At 45.4% G+C, this 22616-nt stretch overlaps 2 protein-coding genes across 3 annotated transcripts in view; one reads left to right on the top strand and one right to left on the bottom strand.

The window, feature by feature from the left end:
• LOC115097902 (GRAM domain-containing protein 2B-like) overlaps positions 1-13765 on the top strand; it is a 63707-nt gene extending 49942 nt beyond the window's left edge. For both annotated transcript variants that reach the window (XM_029614066.1, XM_029614065.1), the window contains exons 11-13: positions 85-181; positions 7574-7681; positions 11344-13765. In XM_029614066.1, coding sequence (XP_029469926.1) covers positions 85-181; positions 7574-7676 — 200 coding nt within the window. In that variant the 3' untranslated portion in view covers positions 7677-7681; positions 11344-13765. The remainder of the gene's footprint in view (positions 1-84; positions 182-7573; positions 7682-11343) is intronic.
• A 5149-nt stretch (positions 13766-18914) lies between these two features.
• C8H19orf71 (chromosome 8 C19orf71 homolog) overlaps positions 18915-22616 on the bottom strand; it is a 28868-nt gene continuing 25166 nt past the window's right edge. Inside the window, exons 3-5 of the mRNA XM_029613556.1 lie at positions 21005-21201; positions 19587-19712; positions 18915-19072 (exon numbers count right to left, since the gene is read on the bottom strand). Of these exons, the coding sequence (XP_029469416.1) occupies positions 19041-19072; positions 19587-19712; positions 21005-21201 (355 nt within the window). The 3' untranslated portion in view covers positions 18915-19040. The remainder of the gene's footprint in view (positions 19073-19586; positions 19713-21004; positions 21202-22616) is intronic.

Raw genomic sequence — 22616 nt, 5'->3', positions numbered from 1 at the left:
AATACTGTTTGTGGTCCTCTATACTAGTGCTTAAATGTTGCCCTTTACTTGTGTTGACTCCTGTCTCTCTCTATCACCGTGCAGGGGAATCCTGGAAAAACAATAACCCCAAAATGGCAATACGCACCAGATGGCAAGAGATAAGCCCCATCAACGTCCTTCTTGTAGTCTACCTCTTGCTGTAAGTTGGGCAGGGAATGGGTAGGTTGGTGTTGGTTGTGGAGTGGCACTGGCCATAGTGTCAACAAATGGGGGGTCCCTCTTTGCATGGCCTAGAGTTACCAATGACTCCTTTAAGAAGGCAGGCAGGGGTCAGATTAGGTTTCACTGTGGATGGTTTTTGCTAGTCTTGTGCATGTGCACACAACGAAGAATCAAAAGCATCTGTCAGAAACAGATGACTAACCAAATCAGAGCAAATATTTTTTCACTCGGTGCACAATTAAGCTGTGGGATCTGTTGCCAGAGGATGTGGTCAAGGTGACGAGCAGAAAAGGGCTTTGGACAAGTTACTGGAGGGAAAGTCCCTAAACTAGTTAGTATTAAGTAGGAGGATTTGGAGAAAGCCACCGCTTGTCCCTTGGAATAAGCAACAAGAAATGGGTCCACTCTTTGAGATTGGCTGGGTAACTTGTTACTTGGATTAGCCACTGTTGGAAACAGGATGCTGGGCTTTTGGTCTGACTTAGCATGGCCCTTCTTATGTTCTTATGACCAATGCTTGAAAGAATAATGCATGAATAAGCAGAAAGGGTATTTGCCTTTTTCTCATGCCTATAATCAGATATCATGGTTTTGATATATTTCACCTTCTTATGCTCTTTTGAGTGGAGTCCAGCTGTTCAGACATTGTTCTTCAGGTGTACTTCCCTGGCCTCCTCCCCTAATAATTCTGAAGAATCATTGTATTGTACCCTAACTCTGTTCTATGAGAAAGTGGGCCACAGTGGTGGTTAATTTTCAGTTTGACTTCTTGCTTTCCAAACATTCTGTCTTGGGAGATCTGGCATTTCACTCACAAGAAAATCCTAAAGCCATATGCCCAGAATAAAATGGCTATTTTCCTGTTTCTCCTTGGTCTGGTTAGCCTCACCTCGGTGGTGGGAAAATTAATGGAGACTCTGCTGAAGGAAAGGTGGCTGACAAAATTAAAGCTAAAAGAACAGCATTCAAGAAATATAAAGGATCCCAAAGGGAGGAGCACAAAGAAGAATATTTGTATCAACTGAGGGAGACGAAGAAAACAATCAAGTTGGCAAAAAATCAAGCAGAAGAGAGGATTGCCAAGGAGATAAAAAATGGTGACAAAACATTTTTCAGATACATCAGCGAAAAGAGAAAGGTCCAAAGTGGTATAGTGAAATTGAAAGGTGGTAATGATCAATGTGTGGAGACAGACGAAGAAATGGCAGAAATATTAAACGAATACTTCAGCTCTGTGTTCACTAAAGATGACCCTGGAGAAGGACCATCTCTACACAACAAGAAACTGGAGGGAAGTGGAATAGATGAAAATCCTTTTACAGTAGAAAATGTGTGGGAAGAGCTAAAGAACCTGAAAGTGGACAAAGCCATGGGGCCTGATGGGATTCATCCAAGGATATTGAGGGAGCTCAGAGATGTTCTGGCGGGTCCGCTGTGTGACCTGTTCAATAGATCCCTAGAAACGGGAGTGGTGCCGAGAGATTGGAGAAGAGCGGTGGTGGTCCCGCTTCACAAGAGTGGGAACAGGGAGGAGGCTGGCAACTACAGGCCGGTTAGCCTCACTTCGGTGGTGGGAAAAGTAATGGAGTCTCTGCTGAAAGAGAATAGTGAACTATCTACAGTCCGGAGAATTGATGGACCAGAGGCAACATGGATTCACCAGGGGAAGATCCTGTCAGACAAATCTGATTGACTTTTTTGACTGGGTAACCAAGGAATTGGATCAAGGAAGAGCGCTCGATGTCATATACTTGGATTTCAGCAAAGCTTTTGATACGGTTCCGCACAGGAGACTGGTGAATAAAACGAGAAGCTTGGGAGTGAGTGACAAGGTGGTGACCTGGATTGCAAATTGGTTGACGGACAGAAGACAATGTGTGATGGTAACGGAACCTTCTCTGAAGAGAGAGCGGTTTTAAGTGGTGTACCGCAAGGATCGGTGTTGGGACCGGTCCTGTTCAATATCTTTGTGAGCGACATTGCGGACGGGATAGAAGGTAAGGTTGTCTTTTTGCGGATGACACTAAGATCTGCAACAGAGTGGACACGCCGGAAGGAGTGGAGAGAATGAGACGGGATCTAAGGAAACTGGAAGAGTGGTCGAAGATATGGCAGCTGAGATTCAATGCCAAGAAGTGCAAAGTCATGCATATGGGGAGCGGAAATCCGAATGAACTGTATTCGATGGGGGGGGGAAAGGCTGACGTGCACGGAGCAGGAGAGGGACCTTGGGGTGATAGTGTCTAATGATATGAAGTCTGCGAAACAATGCGACAAGGCGATAGCAAAAGCCAGAGGAATGCTGGGCTGCATAGAGAGGAATATCGAGTAAGAAAAGGGAAGTGATTATTCCCTTGTACAGGTCCTTGGTGAGGCCTCACCTGGAGTACTGTGTTCAGTTCTGGAGACCGTATCTACAAAAAGACAAAGACAAGATGGAAGCGGTACAGAGAAGGGCAACCAGGAAGGTGGAGGATCTTCATCGCATGACGTACGAGGAGAGATTGAAGAATCTAAATATGTACACCCTGGAGGAAAGGAGGAGCACAGGTGATATGATACAGACTTTCAGATACTTGAAAGGTTTTAATGATCCAAAGGCAACGACAAACCTTTACCATAAGAAAAAAATCAGCAGAACCAGGGGTCACGATTTGAAGCTCCAGGGAGGAAGATTCAGAACCAATGTCAGGAAGTATTTCTTCACGGAGAGGGTGGTGGATGCCTGGAATGCCCTTCCGGAGGAAGTGGTGAAGACCAGAAACTGTGAAGGACTTCAAAGGGGCGTGGGATAAACACTGTGGATCCATAAAGTCAAGAGGCCGCCAATGAAGAGTAGTGACTCGCCAGAATGATGGCTATGCCTGGAGACAATACCCTTATTCAATAAACATACACATGGTTACTGTGACTCCAACATCACTCTAAGCTTCAACAGCAAGAGGAAATGTGGAAAAAAGGATTTGCACTCTCAAAGACGGGAGTAGCTGGCTTGTTACGGCGGTTACTACCCCAAACCAAATATCCAAATTACTACCTCCACCTTCCTCTATTCCTGATGCCTTTCAACTAGCTTGATTCACTCCATTCTTATACTTCACTTTCAATGCATATCCAGCATAGTTCTCTGCTTCAACAGCAGGGGAGAAGAAAAAACTGTTACTTCACACATCCAGCAGAGCTCTCTGCTTAAACGGCAGGGGAGAAGAAAAAACTGATACTTCACGCATATCCCAGCATAACTCAACGGCAGGGGAGAAGAAAAAAAGGATTCACACTTACAAAGCGGGGAGTAGCTGGCTTGTTACGGCGGTACTACCCCAAACCAAATGTGCCTGATACTTCACTTTCGATGCATATCCAGCATAGCTCTCTGCTTCAACGGCAGGGGAAAAGAAAAACTGATACTTCACGCATATCCAGCATAACTTCAACGGCAGGGGAGAAGAAAGGATTCACACTTACAAAGCGGGGAGTAGCTGGCTTGTTACGGCGGTTACTACCCCAAACCAAATGTGCCTGATACTTCACTTTCGATGCATATCCAGCATAGCTCTCTGCTTCAACGGCAGGGGAGAAGAAAAAAACTGATACCTCACGCATATCCAGCATAGCTCCCTGCTTCAACGGCAGGGGAGAAGATAAACAACCAATAAGGGCTGTATAACATAATCTGGGTAAAAACAAATAAGCATGGGTGTAGCTTGCTTATTGCGGCGGTTACTACCCCTACTACCTCTAACTAATCAAGCTAGATATTTCACTTGGATGCAGCTCCATCACCGCTTTCTACATTAATGGCGGGGGTGGAAGGGAATTAGAACCAAGAGCTAAGAGAAACAGATAAGTATGAGAGAAAAAATGAGGGAAGCTTGCTGGGCAGACTGGATGGGCCATTTGGTCTTCTTCTGCCGTCATTTCTATGTTTCTAAGGTTAGTGAACTATCTACAGTCAGGAGGACTGCTGGACTCCAGGCCACATGGATTCACCAGGGGAAGGTTCTGCAGACAAAAGCTGATTGATTTTTTTGATTGGGTGACTAGAGAATTGGATTGAGGAAGAGCACTTGATGGTGCTCTTCCTCAATCCAATTCTCTAGTCACCCAATCAAAAAAATCAATCAGCTTTTGTCTGCAGAACCTTCCCCTGGTGAATCCATGTGGCCTGGAGTCCAGCAGTCCTCCTGACTGTAGATAGTTCACTAACCTTAGAAACATAGAAATGACGGCAGAAGAAGACCAAATGGCCCATCCAGTCTGCCCAGCAAGCTTCCCTCATTTTTTCTCTCATACTTATCTGTTTCTCTTAGCTCTTGGTTCTAATTCCCTTCCACCCCCGCCATTAATGTAGAGAGCGGTGATGGAGCTGCATCCAAGTGAAATATCTAGCTTGATTAGATTTCATCTCCTTGGATTTCAGCAAAGCTTTTGCTACGGTCCCGCTTAAGAGGCTTATGAATAAAATGAGAAGCTTGGGAATGAGCGCCAAGGTGGTGGCCTGGATTACAAACCGGTTGACTGATAGGACGCAGTGTGTAATGGTAAATGGAACTTACTCTGAAGAGAGAGCACTGTTAAGCGGAGTGCCACAAGGATCAGTGTTGGGACCAGTCCTGTTCGTGACATTGCGGAAGGGATAGAAGGTAAATTTTGTCTTTTTGCAGATGATACTAAGATCTGCAACAGAGGACACGCGGAAGGAGTGGAGAGAACGAGATATGATTTAAGGAAGCTTGAACAGTGGTTGAAAATATAGCAGCTGGGATTCAGTGCCAAGAAGTGCAGAGTCATGCATATGGGGAGTGGAAATCCGAAAGAGCTGTACGTGATGGGGGGGTGAAGGGCTGTTGTGCACAGAGCAAGAGAGGGGACCTTGAGGTGATAGTGTCTAGCGATCTAAAGACAGTGAAGCAATTTGACAAGATGATAGCTAAAGCCAGAATAATGCTGGGCTGCATAGAGAAAGGAATAACCAGTAAGAAAAAGGAGGTGATGATGCCCTTGTACAGGTCCTAGGTGAGGCCTCATTGGGAGTACTGTGTTCAGTTCTAGAGCCCGTATCTCAAAAGGGTCAGACAGGATGGAGGTGGTCCAGAGAAGGGCAACCAAAACAATGGGGGGTTTCCATCAAATGACTGAGGAGAAGAGGTTGAAGGACCTAAATATGTACACCCTGGAGGAGAGGAGGTGCAGGAGAGAGATGATACAGACCTTCAGATACCTGAAAGGTTTTAATGACGCACAATCGACAAACCTCCTTTGGAAAGAAATCAATAAAACTAGGGGTCATGAAATGAAACTCCAGGGAGGACGACTCCAAACCAACGTCAGGAAATATTTCTTCACAGAGAGGGTGGTGGATGCCTGGAATGCTCTTTCAGAGGAGGTGGTGAAGACGAAAACAGTGAAGGATTTCAAAGGGGCATGGGATAAACACTGTGGATCCCTAAAGGCTTGAGGTTGGAAATGAAGAAGAGAGTGCATGGGGGTAACTTGCTGGTGTGGTGGTTACTGCTCTTAACCAAAAAGCCTTCCTGCAATTGATACAAATCCATCATTGCTCTCTGCTTCAATGGCAGGGAGAAAAGGGGAATTAGATTCAGATAGCAAACAATAAGGACATTTAATTTTACAGTCTGGGAAAACAAGCATGGGGGTAACTTGCTGATGTGGCTGTTACTAACCTTAGCCGATAAGCCAGATACTTTGATGCGAATCCATCATTGCTCTCTGCTTCAGTGGCAAGAGGTAACGGGGAATTGGACTCAGTAACCAACAAGGGCCCTGACTTTGACAGTTTGGGAAACTAAGTATGGGATGACTTGTATGGTACAGCTGATGCTACCAAAAGCTTGCTGGACAGACTGGATGGACCGTTCGGTCCTTTTTGCCGTCATTTCTATGTTTCTAAGTTATTCCAAATCTAGTTACATGTCTCTGGATGAAAGGATTAACTCTGCTTATGACATTATTTTTATTTATTTTATTTACGATTTTTATATACCGATGTTCATTTCAAAAAGAGATATCACATCGGTGTACAATAGGTAATTCACTATCCCCTAAAAGGGCTTACAATCTAAACTTTTTGTACATTTTTGACATATCTGTGTGTTGGTTATTATTGGTTTTCAGGATAAACTGAGCTATAATGACTTGACTGGCCGATGGTATGATGCTTGTTGGCTGAGGGTAGGATTTTATTTTATTGTTTTTTTTCATATTGCTACTCCATAAATCATAGCAGTTTACAACTATGCCATACATAATAACAAATATACTTATATATATAAATGTAGAATAAAAAACAGAACAAAAAATAACAAAATAAATGGTGGGCAGTGCAATATCATCTGCTGGTGGGTTACTCTTTCGCCATTCTTCATTGAGCAGCTGCATTGTCCACTGCAAATTCCTGTAGGTATAGCCAGGTTTTTACACCTTTTTCAAATGCCTTAGTATTTCTTTGTATTCTAAGCTGCTCTGGTATTCCACAGAGCCAGGCCGGCTCTAGAAAAGGCCCCATCTCTCACTTCGCTAATGTGTGCCTGCCGAATTGTTGAGGCCTTTATTCTGTGATCTTAGCATTTTTGAAGGGGTATAAATACGCAGTGTGGCACCTGCCCAGGGAATATCCGTGGGGTTCATCAGTTTGTGAATTATGATTAATGTTTTCTACTTAATTCTTGCTCTAACTGGAAGCAGGTGGAAAGCAGCAAGCACTGGCATAATATGATCATATTTTTTTGCTCCTGAAAGTATTCAGGCTGCGGAATTTTCTAGTAGTTGAAGGGAACGCAAAGTGGAAGCAGGAACTCCCAGTAATAGGGAATGGCAGTAATCTGTCCCTGCAAAGATCCGCGATTGTAAAACTGTTCTGAAATCTTCTGTACTTAATAAAGGTTTTAGATGTTTTAACATGCGTAATTTCATGTATCCTGAACAGATTATATTTTTGATGTGAGTTTTCATCTAAAGGTTTAGCTCAAGAATGACCCCAGGTCATGAACTGTAGACGTTGATCTCTGTTTATGGTATAAGGACTATTCCTTCGTCATTGCTTGGAGGAGAGCGCTCTTTTCACAGTTTGATGTGTTTTGGCTGGTCACTTACTTAGGGGGTGAGTTCTCTTCCTGGTTTATGTCTCTTGGGTATAGAAGTTGAGCTCAGGACATGGTGTAATGCCTGTTGGCAGGTCATTGGTGGAAGAAGTGAACTCTGCTCATGGCTTGATACCCATCAGTTGATCGTCGCTTGGAGTAATGCAATACCCATTGGCTAGCCTTTGGATGTAGATGCTAGATTTGGCTCAGGATAAAATGCTTGTTGGCTTAACTCAGCTTATGGTTTGCATCTACTTCTGTTTCAGGGTGGTTATTCTGCTTTTGTCCTCTGGGTATATTGGCCTGAGAATTGTGGAGTTGGAACAACAGCTGACCTCAATGGGTGCCTGGCCAGAGCTGAACTTATAAAGCAGGTGAGTCTGTGCTGTCTGTCTTTCTTACACATCACACATCAGTTTACTTCTTATCCTAGGGAAAAAGCTTGGGCGTTCCTTTTATTCTGTCCAATCTTAGAAACTATATTACAATGACAGACTTTCTGATCATTTCCTTAAGGTTACCAACTGATCCCAGATCAATCAAACAGGCTGATCCAGCTCTGGTTTTGCCCCACTGCATGCATGGACGTTGTTCCATTGAGTTCCCTAAAAATATCTGAACTACAAATCCATGCATGCAGTGAGGCAAAACCAGGCATGGATCCACCTGTTCAGTCGACCTGGGATCAGTTGGCAACCCTATTACCTTAACTAGAAATGTAATTAACAAAGGTTGGTAGTTATATGTTTGTTGCTATTACGTAGTACAGAGTTCTAATAACTCTATTGGTCCTGGAGAAAGCTGGAATTGCTGCAGGCCGTGATACCTCTTAGTGGACCAATGTAATCATGAGCTAGATATTGCTGTACAAGAGATGTCCAGTACATAAGTCCCTCTTTCACTGGTCTGAACAGCTCTCTGCATAATTCTAACAATGGTCCTGCCTCCTGCCAAAACTCCCCCATTCAGCGATTTATCATGTGATAAGATGACCTCCCTATATACCATGCGATCTGCTGTTTTCTACAAATATTAAAACTGAAAGCAAATTTTCACAATTTGCTTCTTTAAAGTATATAAGAACATAAGAAAATGCAATACTGGGTCAGACCAAGGGTCCATCAAGCCCAGCATCCTGTTTCCAAGTGGCCAATCCAGGCCATAAGAACCTGGCAAGTACCCAAAAACTACGTCTGTTCCATGTTACTGTTGCTAGTAATAGCTGTGGCTATTTTCTAAGTCAACTTAATTAATAGCAGGTAATGGACTTCTCCAAGAACTTACCCAATCCTTTTTTAAACCCAGCTATACTAACTGCACTAACCACATACTCTAGCAACAAATTCCAGAGTTTAATTGTGCGTTGAGTAAAAAAGAACTTTCTCCAATTAGTTTTAAATGTGCCACACGCTAACTTCATGGAGTGCCCCCTAGTCTTTCTATTATCCGAAAGCATAAATAACCGATTCACATTAACCCGTTCTAGACCTCTCATAATTTTAAACACCTCTATCATATCCCCCCTCAGCCGTCTCTTCTTCAAGCTGAACAGCCCTAACCTCTTTAGCCTTTCCTCATAGGGGAGCTGTTTTCATTCCCTTATCATTTTGGTCGCCCTTCTCTGTACCTTCTCCATCGCAATTATATCTTTTTTGAGATGTTTCTGTATTAAGTTAAACCACCACATTCCAGTCTGTTAATAAGAAACAAGTTGTCGCATTGTGTGCCATATGGAAACCAGTTCAGAGAAACCAATTCTGATGTCATCCGACTTGCGACATTATGAGGAACTATCTTTTTCTTGAAATATTAAGATCTGTGATAAAAGGTGTTTGAAGGGCCAACACTGTGCATTTCTCCTTTTTTCTTAGGAATGTTACCCTTTAATGAACACCGACCATTTGGCGTAAGAGACTGCAGGGTCTGGGTACCCCTTGTCCTTGTGACTTGTTCTCTTCCTTCCAAAACAAGATAAAGAAATGCAGGAAATTACCCCATCCAGGGGGCTCAGTATTCAAATTAAAAAACAAAACAAACTCAGTGTTAGAGAAAACCCCAGGGGGCCAGCCCAGGGGCTGCTGTGCACTGTCATATGGAGGACCTGGGTTGAATACCCAGCCCCGGCTCCTGCTTCCAAGGCTGGCCAGAGATGCTGGAGAGGCCGCACGCGCAGCCCCTAGAGAAGGAGGTAGCCACAGTGAGTGTTTGTTTGGCAGGGAGCCACAGATTGTGCTATCTTGTTAGACAGAATTGAGAAGAGGCCTGTGCAAACAGGGGAATCCAGCAGGTAATTGTGAATGAAGCGTCATGGTGCCAGCGCTCAAGCAAGGCTTGTTCTGACTGAGCCAAAAGTCTATAGGAGCAGGAGGGACAAAAATCCTGGGGCCGATACTCAGCCACGGACCAGCTAGTTAAGTAAGCCAGAAACCCCTAACCTAACTGGGATATTCTGTGGCTCAGCAGTACAGCCGGCTAACTTCAGGGCAGTCCTACAGTGCGATCGGACTTAGCCGCATTAGTTATGTGGCTAACTCTGCTCCTCCCAGAATTGCCTCCCACCCGCCCCCAATTTATGCAGCTACATTATAGCCGCATAACCTGTTATGTGACTAGAATGTAGCCACATATGGCAAGGAATATGGACCTCAATGTGTATATTTAAATAGGTGTCCTTCCCAACTCATGGAGGGAATGACTAGTTCCTCAACCCTAGCAATCATCCTTTCTGCTTCTTTCCTGTCCTGTACACCCCGGTCACCTCCTCCCCAGGAAAGCAGGTTTGTGCAAAAAAAAATATAGAAAAAGACAAAATAAAACTTTTTTTTTTTTTCTGAGCATGAAGAGACGTTATTTCTGGAATAGGGATTCTGGTTTTCCCACATACCTTGCACGGCTGTCAGAGGTTCCTCCTGTACAGTCACAGCAGGCAGTGTGAGCACACACAGCCCCATCGCATGCACTGATAACACGCCAACGCCCTTCTCATACACACCAGCATCTGCCCGTGCTATTACACAAGACTTCACTCAGCTTTCAGCATCCAGATCCTGGCTCAATAGTGGCAACAACTCTGCCAAAAGACTGAACTGGGCCAAGGCTGATGTAATTTAGGGAGGACAAATTGCTTGGAAGCTACAGTTTTTGTAACTATGGGTCCCAAACAGCCTACTCTTCTTGGGCAGGTCACAAAACAGATCCAGTAATCCCAGGACAGTCGCTAGACAAAACACCCAGGCAGGGCAAGGGTTGTTCATAGTTGTCTCTTCCCATTTGGGACTCAGAAGGGCAGTATGGTAGTCACCCCTCTTACCCAGCTTGTTCATCCCTTGCGACAGCCCTGAGTGAACCCTTCCAGCCTAGAAAAGATCCTGCTACCATCAGTAGCATGGGATCTTCTTAGTATTTGGGTAATTGCCAGGTTCTTGTGGCCTGGTTTGGCCTCTGTTGGAAACAGGATGCTGGGCTTGATGGACCCTTGATGTGACCCAGCATGGCAATTTCTTATGTCCTGAACCCACACATAGGTCAGGTTTTCAGGATTTCTACCATGAATATGTATGAGATAGATTTGCATGCACAGATATGCTTATTGCGATTTGCCTGGTACTTCCAGACAACCTGGACTGGCCACTGCTGGAAACAGGATGGATTAATGGTCTGACGCACAGGACATTTCTTATGTTCTTCTGCTCGTTCTTCATTAAATGCAAATCTGTCTTATGCATATTCATTGTGCATATCTTGAAAACCCAACCTGCTGGTGATGGTTGAGGACCAGCATTGGCCACCCCTGGCCCTACATACCTCAGTCTCAGTGAAAGGTCAGGATGAAAGGTCTGTAGCTAATAGTTCACATTTTCATAGGATGAAGACGGGACCCCAACTCGGCGCTGTTTTGCCTCATCCAAACACAGCACCCACCGTAGGGGTCCTATCCTTGAAATCCCGTGGCACATTTTCTAACCAGCAAAGAGATGTCATGAAGCCGACTGGCGTGTGATTTCTGTTGAGACCTTTACTGTGATCTGTTCTACAGGTGCCTGGGACCATGAAGGAGATGAGAGCTGCCGTGCGACAGGGCTCTTCCTTTCTGCAAAACTCTTTATCCATGAGCTCGCGCTCTGCTGGACGGAGGTGGCCTGGAAAACTGTGAAGGAGCGTCCCGGCAGAGGGGGGGGGGTCTCGCATGCAGACGATCCGACGTGCACCTGCCGCTTCGTGGTGGGGGGCAACGTTTCGTAGTCACAACCGATCTTGGAGTAGCACTTTAACAGATTATGAAGGATTGTGAGCTTTACCTTTCAGGGCTGGAGGGTAAGCAGGACCAGTCAGAGCCAGAATTTAATCAGGAAGATAGAGTCAAATTATGCTGATTCTCTGCCAAGTCACACACCAGGTTGCTGACCCTGAAACCTTTGTGGACTGTAGCAAATCGCTTCCTTTTCCCCTATTGTAACTGGGTTGGAAGGCGGGAGACCACTGCTGGCCCTGACTCGGTACCTTGATTTTTATTTTTTTTCCCCAAGAAAATCACCACTGCAAATTACATTTCAGAGTGAACCGAAGACCATGTGCCACGGCAACTTTTTCTGTAATTGCTTTTCACAGCTTATGCCTGTAGTTTGCTCCTCAAAATGCTGGCCTGCCTGGCACAGCAGGGCAGAGACTTGAAATGCCGGGTCTTGGCGTGCAAAGTAAACTAGAACGGTGGCAGCAGATTCAGCGAGAGGCCGGGGGCTGCTGGGCTATTAAGTTTGTCTCCTTTAGCTGTGCTGGTTTTTTTTTTTTCTGGTCTTCAATCGTGGCTTTCTATTCAGGGGTTCTCAAGCCACCAGCCCTGCAGCTCTTAAAGGTAAAGCTGTTTGTCCTGCTTGATCAGAGGACAGATGAAGGTTAACAGGAGTTACAGCTTCACGTCCATGATCACAAAGAATAGATTTTTTTAAAATTATAAGAATATATATATGTATATGTGTATAATGTAATATTTTTTATCCTAAACTATTTATCGCTGCACTTCCATGCACCGTTATTTAATTTAAATTATGTATTTGATTCTATTCTGTGCCATCCGCTGGCTTTCCAAAGACTTTTCAAGATGATGTGGTACATCCCTGAGGGGGGTGGAGAAATTTCAGTCTTACTACCTAGACTCTTGTTTAATCTTTTTCAACTTTGTGGATGGAGAGATGGCTCAGTTCAGTATTTTTGCCAAGAAATGACTTTTGGCAGCGTAATTTATTCACATTGTATCATGTGGCACCAGCATTTGCATTTGCCCTAGGTTACTGTGCCCTCCTCCACCGACACCCACCCCAGGGGTGATTCAGTATGAGGGAAGAGAAACGCTCGGGGGGGCTGTGCAGTAGGGGTGCACAGGCCAAAAAATGCTGGTTCAATGTTCTATCCTTTTGGGGATTGATCTTCATTTTTGTTAATGTTTTTGCTTTTTTTTTTATTGGGTTTTTTTTTACATTTCAGAAAGTGCACACTATTTTGCCAATAGTACACACTATTCAAAAATAGTGATAACTAAAACAATAGAATAACACAAAATTGTGTTTTTGCTATTGTTTCATTGTGAAAACAAGAAGAAATGACAAGACAGTGTCATTTCAAATTAATGCACCTCCCTATTGTTCAGTATCTCATTATGTCAGATCAGGAAAGATTCCGGCTGTGGGGTATGGTTTCTGGTTCATCAAGCTGAAGAGGCACCATGCACAGGGACCACAAAAGGTCTGAATTGTTTAGCTGGGTCAAGTAACTTCCTGAACCTTACACTAAGCACATTAAAGGGCTGAAGTTTTTTATGGGCAACTTCTGTCTTCTTACTTCCCTGAAACTGCCAGAAGCCAGGACAGGAAAGAGTGTAAACCAGCACATTAAGTGATACACTTAAGCTTTTGGGTCAAAAAGGGCGGTGGTGCCTGCAGTCTCCTCTCTGGTGCAAGGTGCACTCAGTCTATGGGTTCCTCAGTACCCAGGCCCCAAAATCTCCTTTTGCTTTGCAAGCTCTCAGAATCCAGGATTAGCAGCATCTGGAACCACCGCACCCGCAAACAATCTGAGCTGCCCGGTAGAGGAGGAAGTGACAAGAAGGGTGCCGTTTTTAGGGTGGTGCCCCCTCCATTACAAAACGAGTTATAAAAATTGTTCTGAAGGAATTCAGACTCCGGCTCCTCTCTACCCAGACCAAAGGTGAGGGGCACAGATCACTGCTGGGAGCAGCTCATGCTGGTGAATACTGCAGCTTTAAAATAATGGGCTTGAAGTCCCCTCCATCCCCAACTGATACCAGTATTCACTAAAGCTCTGGAAACATCTTGAAATGCTGGGATGCAACACAAATTCAGAAAAATAAACAGAGCGCTATTGGTTTTTTTTATACTTGATGCTAAAAATTGATTGTAAAGCTGACTGTAAAGGGATGATTGTTTTTTTTTTTTTTTTTTTTTTTTTTTTAATTAATGAATGAATAAAACTCTTTAATTATATGTGGTGGTCTGGTTTTTTTTTTTTTCTAGCGTTCAGCTCTGTTAGTGAATGAAAGGCCATTTGCCTTTAGCTCTGATCAGGCTGAGGCCCTCGTGGGTTGCTCTTTGCTTCTTGCTCTGCATGTTATAAAAGCAGGGTGTCCCCGTGCACATGCCGGGAACCACCTGCGCGCCTTTTAAAATCGACCCCCTCAGAATGGGTGCATAGTTATCACTCTTGGATTAGAGCAGGACTTCCCAAACATGTCCTGGTGACTCCACAGCCACTCAGGATTTTAGGACACCATGAATATGCATGAGATATGTAGCCATTAGAGACCCAGTCTATACAAATATACTCTATGCATTTTCATTGCAAATAACCTGAAACCCCAACTGGGTGTGGGGGTACCAGGACCAGTTTGGGAACTGCTGGTTTAGAGCGCACCCATATGAGCAATAATGGCTCAGAGAAACAGTGGGTGGGAAGCAGCCGGCTGCAGTTCTTTGGATACATGATCAGGCTCACCCTGCCACCTTAGAAGTTTTAAACTGATTATGCCAAAGGGGCAGGAAGTCTGTAATAGCATCGGAGCGATGTGGTTTTATCCAAACCCAATTCCAGGCTTCTAGACAATCTAGAAATATGCATGTATATGACGCACCCATATTTCAAACTGATTAGAAGCCACACCATAGAGCCTCAGGCAGTACAGGGTGATGCAAAACCAGAAAGAGGATGTATGCGTGCAAATATTTATAGAAATAAAAGCTAAGTTACTCAGGAGCCCTTATGGGAAAGCCAACTATTGTAAGGCTGCATTGCTGGAGAGATTCTATTGATCCCGTTCTCAGAATCACAAGGTAGGGGCAGCCCGGTCTGAGCAAAGACCAAAGGTCAATTCAGAAACTTCTTCCATGCTGCACACACACATAGAAATAACCTTAAGCAACAGCAACAAAGTGGTTTTGGTGTTTGCTTAAATCTTAAAAAAAAACCAACAAAGACTTGGGGTTTTGTAAGAACATAGGAATTGTTCATTAGAACAGCTACCATCTTTGACTGAGCTCATGAGGACGTATAGATAAGGTGCTAAAAATGACCATACATGTTACTGACTACAAGCCTGAGGGCTTTGCTGTGTGCCATCAGGACTCTCTCCCCTCTTTCAAGAAGATATTTTTGCTATCAGATCATGGACTTAAACTCTGGATCCAACCGCTTCTCTTCTCTCACTATTGTACTGGGCCCACTGGCTCTAGGAGCTGCATCCAGCAGCACCCACTGAATCTCTGCAAAGCCTAAGAGAGGGTCATATGGAGAGCGCCAGCAGTCCTGATTATCACACTGGTATCAGCATGACAAGCACCAACCCGTTTGCTTCATACATAATAGTGAGCACATACACTACATGGGCTGCAGGTATAGCACACCAGTATACCATGGCATGTCAAATATAGTGTAGTATACTATACACTGCTGGAGTAGATGTTATATAGTAAAGTAAATGCCATGCTATATGGCATAATAGAATAAACAGTACTGAAGAAAGGTGAGGTAGATCCCATCAAGCAAGTGTAATCAGCAGCTGAGAGTCATATAGAATAATTTATGCAAAAGGCAGTCCGCCCATAAAACAGATTAGAAAACGTGATTGTCCCCTGACACGTCCGTGTTTCACTACCAAGCTGCAATTGTCCCTCCTGATACTGCTTGGTAGTGAAACACGGACGTGTCGGGGGACAAACACGTTTTCTAATCCGTGTTACGGGCGGACTGCCTTTTGCATAAATTATTCTATATGACTCAGCTGCTGATTACACTTGTTTGATGGGATCTACCTCACATTTCGGACAGGTGTGTGATTTATGAGGATTTATTTTCCTCCACCTTGCTGTTTTGAGAACTAAGGAAAGTCCAGAGAGTGGATTCCTATGACATATTGATATACAAAGACTGATTTAATGCCAAGGGCAGTGGAACACCATTTGGGTTAAGGGCTGGGGGATGCAAGTCAACTAAGCTCCATGCCTTCCCCATCCTTTCGCCACCTCCCATGCTGCTGACTGTACCTTGGGCCACCTCTTCCTCTGCTGCCTGAGCCAGCTGTTGGTTTGAACCCTGCAGCTGTACAGCGTCCCATGCAGTGCAAAGCAGCAGTGGGGCTCAAAGCTGCAGCGATGGAGGAGGTGGCCAACACCCCAGTACTCTCCTCTCCTCCTGACACCCCAGAATTCCCATAGTGGTTCTGTAAGAAGGGCCTTGGGGCCTGTGGCCTACCCCATTCCAAGAACTCTGTTTAATGGCACAGCCGGTATACCCCTCCTATTGTAATAACTCCCAGTGGGGAGTCAGTGGGTCAATATAGGTATCTCCAATGCCAAAACAGACAGCAGCAATTCAGCTTTCATGTTTACTTCCTTTGCGTGTATTTCATTTGTATTATTTATTTTATTGTATTTTATTTTGTATCCACGCTCTCATCTCCTCCTGCTTTAGACCATTGCAACCTGCTCCTCACAGGTCTCCTGGCAAGCCATTTCTCTCCACTGCAGTCTGTCCTAAATTCAGCTGCACGACTTATCTTTCGCCAAAGTCACTACACTCACATAACCTCCTCTTCTGAAGTTCAATTCAAGCTCCTCTCTCACCTACAAACGCCTTCGCCCTGCAGCACCTCACTACCTCTCCTCTCTTCTCTCTCTACCCCCCCCCCTCCCTGTGCGCTCCGCTCGCTCCTGGGATAAGTCACTCTTATCCGTGTCCTTCTCCTCTACCACCAATTCCAGTCTCCCTGCTTTCCACCTGGCTGCACCGTGAGCTTGGAACAGGTCTTCCTGAACTGAGGCCTCATGCTCCCTCTCTCGCCCTGTTTAAATCCCATCTTTTTGAAACCGCTTTTAAATCTTATGCCCAATTGTCTGCTTTTAGCCTTGTTAACCAGCTTTCTTTTCTTTTTAGCCATTGTCTTGCTTTATGAAATGCCCCAAGTCTCTTGTCCTGTATGTTTGTCTCATTAAATAGTAAGCGCTATTGAGCAGGGACTGATTTTTTGTGTTTGTACAGTGCTGCATATGTCATGTAGTGCTGTAGAAATATTAAGTAGTAATTATGTTTTGTAGTTCTTGAGATGATTTTATATTTACATATTTTTTGTGTTAATTGTATCTTAGTTGCAAAGTGCACCCAATTTGGAGCACCTATAGAAAGATGGTTAAAAAAATTACATATATATTTTTAAACTCTAAAACTTGCTCTGCTATTTCCTGTGGTTTTTTGTTTTTGTCAGGGCTACAGCCTTTGTGTACAATAGCTGTGGGCACAGGACCCAGCACATGCACGCAGGCTAAAATGATCTGATGGAAGTGCTCCTTTTCTTTTGCCCTGACCTAGGAGGATCGATGGTAGACTGCAGGAGCCTTTCAGCCCAACCATCATATTACGCTGGAAGGCAGAAAACTGCGGTCCCTCAGCACTTTACTCTCTGCAAGCAGCAATTGCTCTGTCAACAACTTTGCTAAATCAGCACTTTTTTGGTGTTATCAATGCAATGTGTTATCAGTGAAGGTTGCTAAATCAGCACATTTCCAGTGATGTCACAGCAGCTTATAAACCTTTCCCATTCCATCTGTGTGCAGTGTCAATGCTGTGCCCGCTGCATGTTCTAGCCCTCTCTATTCCATCTGTGCTAGCTGATATACAACATAATAGGTGACAGCAGATAAAGATCAATTGGCCCAGTCAGTCTGCCCAGCTGTTTGCCACTCTCTTGCCCTGTGGTTATCTACCCTACCATCTTGGGTAAATACACACCTTCCCATAGCCCAAATGGATACCAACACTCTGACCCTACTCCCACTACTTCCCTACACAACTGCCCCAACCATAGCCTTCTGTTATCTCTTCTCTTAGCCCCATTAGTCCCTAATAACCAGGCTGCGACAGTCCTAATCCTCTCCAACTTCCAGCATGGCTTTGGTTGCTACTAGCGCTGCCACAAAGCCATTCCAGGCATCAACCACCCTCCTCGCACAAGATTTGCTGCTTTCTCTACACCCATCACCCCCTGAATTTTCCCCCTCTATAGGCCCATAAAGCCTCTCCAAACTTTTGAAAAATGTCCACATGCCCTCCTCTCTCTTCCCTTCCCCAGCAAGCTTCCCAAACATCACTTTGTAGGGTTTCAATTATCTTTTTTTTTTTGGTTACTTAATACAATTGGGCTTGCCTACAGAAAGGTCTATAAAGGGAAAGGGGGTAGGCAGGACCTTAGTGAGAATAAGTCTAGAGTAGAAGACTGGGGAAACTGAAGTAAAGGTGGTGGGTGAGAGAGGGGGTGTCTGCCTGGCACCGTGGAATTTCGAGGCCCACCCTTGCATCATGACACGCGCTGCCGGGAAAGTCAGCCTGCAGCATTCAGGCACTGGCCACAGATTTCCCAGCGCAAACCAAGATTAGCATGAAGGCACGACACATTCATTTTGGGATCATAATGCAGCGTACTGGCTTACCAAGGCAAGCAACATGCTGACAGGCGTGGACACCAAAGCCTGATCCCTTCAGCAGCGGCTGGATACAGGGCCATAGCTGAGGATAGGGCAACACACCAGCTCTGTCCTACAGCACAGGAGGGAGAGGCCAAGCCACACCAGCTCTTTGCTCCAGTGCACGTAGCATCCAGTCTTCACCACTTTTCCTCCAGTATGAACAGCCTTCCATTTTAGTCTCGGCGACATTTGTTCACAGGCATTTGAAATGGGATTGGAACTTGAGGCACAATTAGTGTGGAATTTTACTAGTTGGATCGTAACTGAAGGAGACTGGATCCTTTGCCGGCTCCAATAGCTCTTGTGGGAGGAGATGCAATCCTGTAAGAACTATCGGATGACCGTTTCTTTCTTCAGATGTGCAAGCTGAGGGAATGTTAAAGGAAGGACGTGCAGCTACAAGTTCCATTATCCCCTACCCCTTTCCAAACAAAATGTGAAAACACAAAAACACCAAACTACAAGGGCCAAGGAGATGGCAGTTTTGACCCAGCATTGGCTAATCCTTTGCCCAGTTTTTCCCCACTGCTCCCTGTATCCCCGCCCGCGCTCCACCCAAAAGAAAGTCACACTAAAGGCAGGGTGAGCTGCTCCTTGGAGTTTATTATTCATGGAGCTGCTCAGTGGCCACATAAGACATTTTCCTTCTTGGCTCTCTTACCCTCCAAGCCATGGGCCGGGAAGAGGGTTGACTTCTCGCGACATTTTTTCACGTAGCCTTATGTCGATTGCGGTTGACAACTGAAAAATAAAAGGCAGCAGAGTCAGCGGCACGATTTCATGGTGCAGTCCAGGAGCAGGCGGAGAGTGGGATAAGGGGAAGCAAGGGGAATTCCTGTCCCCCTGTTCTTTTCTCTATGCTTCACCAGCCTAAGACAGGTGGTGGTGTGTGTCTGTCTACTCCACTGGCTTCTCCACTTAGCAGTGCTGTATTACTAGCAAAAGATTTGAGTGACTTATTTTCAAGAATTCTGGGCTACAGCCATGGAAGTCTGTTTATCACAAATGTTTACAGGACCCAGACTGTACAAGCTGTAAGGTGGCGTCAGGACAGGACATGAGGATTACAGGTTATGTGACCTTTAATACACAGAGGCGAGATGGAACCTCAGCTTAATGGCCAATCCAAAATATGGCATGTCTGAAAATAGTAGCAGTGAAAGCTCAGGTCCAGTACTGGTTCAGAGGAGAGGTAAGAGGTCTCCCTACTGGCAATTTGGGATTTGCTACAGAGCTCCTCCAGGTAAAGTCTTACCAAATTCCTTTCCCTGGTTCGGCTTATCATTCCATTCAAATGCCCCCCAACGAGTCCTATAGTGCAGATACTGAGCAGGCAGTGTTGGGTCGTACCAGGCTGCTTCCCTCAGGCGCTGGGCATAGGCTGCAGATCACAGATAGAAGAACAGAACCATCAAAAAAACAGGAAGTATTTTGCAAGGTGAACGGGGTAACTTTGCATTCTGGCAGTACAATGAAGAGATTGCTAGGGCAATTGCGTAACTTCAGTCAGAGGCTGAACCTGTGCCAGCATTCAAAACTAGCCCAGCTAAGGTGCTGGCTCCAGCCATGACAATGCATGCCCTCTGTTAGAATCAAACCAGCTACAAACAAGATTTGATTTTACTCCAGCTGTGATAGCACCTATTCTCTGCACACAGGTAGGTGACAAAAGGACCTTGCAAAAGTCTTAAGACTTTCTGTATCCATAATCACATACATCTCTGTTTTTCCTCTTACCACCACCACCACCACCACCACCTTTGTTAAAGCGAGCTGAAAGCAGAATAGGCCAATGGAAAAGGTGTTCTCCTGGAAGGTAATGACCAGGAGTCCTCTTTGCTGGTTCACTAACTCTGCCAATTACCTATCCCGCAAGCAATAGTAAAACCACTACAAAGGTGCTCTGGAAGCTGGAAAAATGTACGAGAATGCATGAGCTACCAGGATTCTTGTTTTTTGGTGTGCCACAGCTTTTAGATTAATATACTGTATTCGTGTAAATTAATCCCAGAGGCAGACATATCCATACTAATGAATAATCAAGATAATGGAGAACGTTCATGAAACCAGATAGAAGACAAAAACAAAAGTCCAGTTTAAATTCACTGACAAAAAGTTTCAGTCCCACTCTCAATGTGCTTCGCTACTACCACCCCACAAGCAGGCTGTCTGAGCACATATGGGAGGGTAGGGGGGAGGAGAGGCTGGGGCTAGACCCCCAGAGACAGGCTGGTGGTAGCCAGGGGGGCCCCTAGGACTACTTTCCCAAAAGCAGGTTTGATGTAATTGGGGTTAGTGGCAGCTGCAGGGCTAGGTCCCAGAACCAACCTGCCTGCAGAAATGCGGCATGCACAGACTACCAAAGGAGGCCCTTTTGCTTTGGTTTCCTGTTTTTCACATTTTGTACATAACAAAACTATGATAGTTGAGTAAAGGAGGTAGACAGCTCCAGGCCGAGCCAGTCCTGGTTCTCTCCCATGGCGTCCATGAACACGTAATTCCACTTTCTCCAGCTAGGGAACTACAAGTCCCAGAGATACCATGGCAGAAAACCAGGATGGACCAATCGATCCCTGAAGGAACCATCTCTGGTGAGCTCTATGCTAACACTCCTACAGAGAGAGAGAGAGAGCAGCAGACGACCCTGCTAGGCTATCCTTGCACGCAGCCTACCGTGTGGCAGTGACCTCAGCTCCCTCTTTTTGTGCCACTGGTACCAGCGGTTGTAGAGCTCCCGATTGTTGCCGTTGGTGAGTCCCGTGTACCAGACCTGGGACTCCAGATCCCATCCCATGGGAGTGGTCTTCCAGCGCACCGCCTGCTTAACCAGAGGGACGTTACTAGGCCCTGGAAGTGAGAGCAGCTCATCGCTAGAGACAGAGAGATGAGAATGGGCAAGAGGTGACTGTTACTTATTACAGACCCAGAATATTTCCATCCTCCTGCTTGGCTGAGAGTCATCACCACATTCTGGTGACCTTCTGTGAATGCCGAAGTCCAGATTTGGCATTTCAGACAATATGATTGCAGACTGCAAATTACATTGCCCCATCAGGCGCTTCACATATAGGGCAGTGGGAGCTTGGGAAAGCCAGAGGTCTTAGACCCTGGCCCCAGAGACTGAATGTACAGCGGTTCTTCCAATTCAACCTCTTCCCAACCCCCAGGAAAAATGAAATCTCATCGATCAAAGGCTGAAATCTCTGCCTGGATGAAAATTGTAATGAATCTAATTTCTTTATTTCTAGTTTTAATTAATATATATATATATATAAAACCTAAAGGATGGCAATGTCTACCTAGCTAGTGCTTAGTATAAACAACAACAAAAAACCCTAAAAAGGGGAAAAGAAAAAAGCACCTATGTAGATTTGTAATATCGGAAATTACAAAAAAAATTTCCCATTGATAGCAGGGCTGAATTAGCCATGCTGTCATGGGATCTGTCAATCTGTCAATCAGGTCCAGCAGGCGGAGCTTGTTAAGCAGAGGTTTAGCTTTTTGTCTCTGCGGCTGCACGTGTGATCCCGCGCAGGAAAGTAACAGATTCTCCTCAGTCTGTTCTTTCCGCGTGCGGGATCGCACGTGGAGCTACTTTCTCCTCAGATGTCGAAATCGGGGTTTAAGAGATGTTGCTTTGGCAAGGTAATGTTGGTCACAGATGACCATGACCGATGTTACCATTGCCTAGGCGCCAACCACAACGTGGAGGAATGCGAGCTTTGTGCTCGTATGTCCCCTCGGGCCCAGAGACAGCGGGCCTACTGAATGAAGGAGCTCCTCAGCCTCTCGGAGCCGTCGGAGGCTCATTCTTCGCCGGGACCAGTGAAGAAATCCGCTCATCCTCAAAAAAGAGCGGCTTCGTTGGATCCTCACCAGGCCTGGAGGGAGGGAGGTACCGAGGCAAGTGGGGCCGTTGGATCAGGGAGCTGATCAAGCCGATCGGGACCAATTGGCCTCGATAGAACGGCCGGCGTCGCATGTCCGTTCCATGCCGTCTCGGGATGGAGCAGCGCAGACCCACAAAATGGCGCCAAAAAAGAAGTTGGCGCAGAGCACGGCACCAAAGACGAGTGCGGCGCCAACAATTACTGCGCCGGGAACATCGGCGCACATTACGGCGCCGAGGACATCGACGCAGATTACGGCGCCGGTGAGATCGGTGCACATTAAGGCGCCGGGGACATTGGCGCAGATTACAACGCCGGAGATTTCAAAACCTACTGGGGTGCCAAGACACAGATCACAGAGTCCTTCATGGAACAAACAACCTTTTCAACCTAGA

This window comes from Rhinatrema bivittatum, chromosome 8, assembly GCF_901001135.1.
Source record: "Rhinatrema bivittatum chromosome 8, aRhiBiv1.1, whole genome shotgun sequence".
Taxonomy (NCBI): Eukaryota; Metazoa; Chordata; class Amphibia; order Gymnophiona; family Rhinatrematidae; genus Rhinatrema; species Rhinatrema bivittatum.
This window is presented reverse-complemented; position numbering and strand designations above follow the sequence as displayed.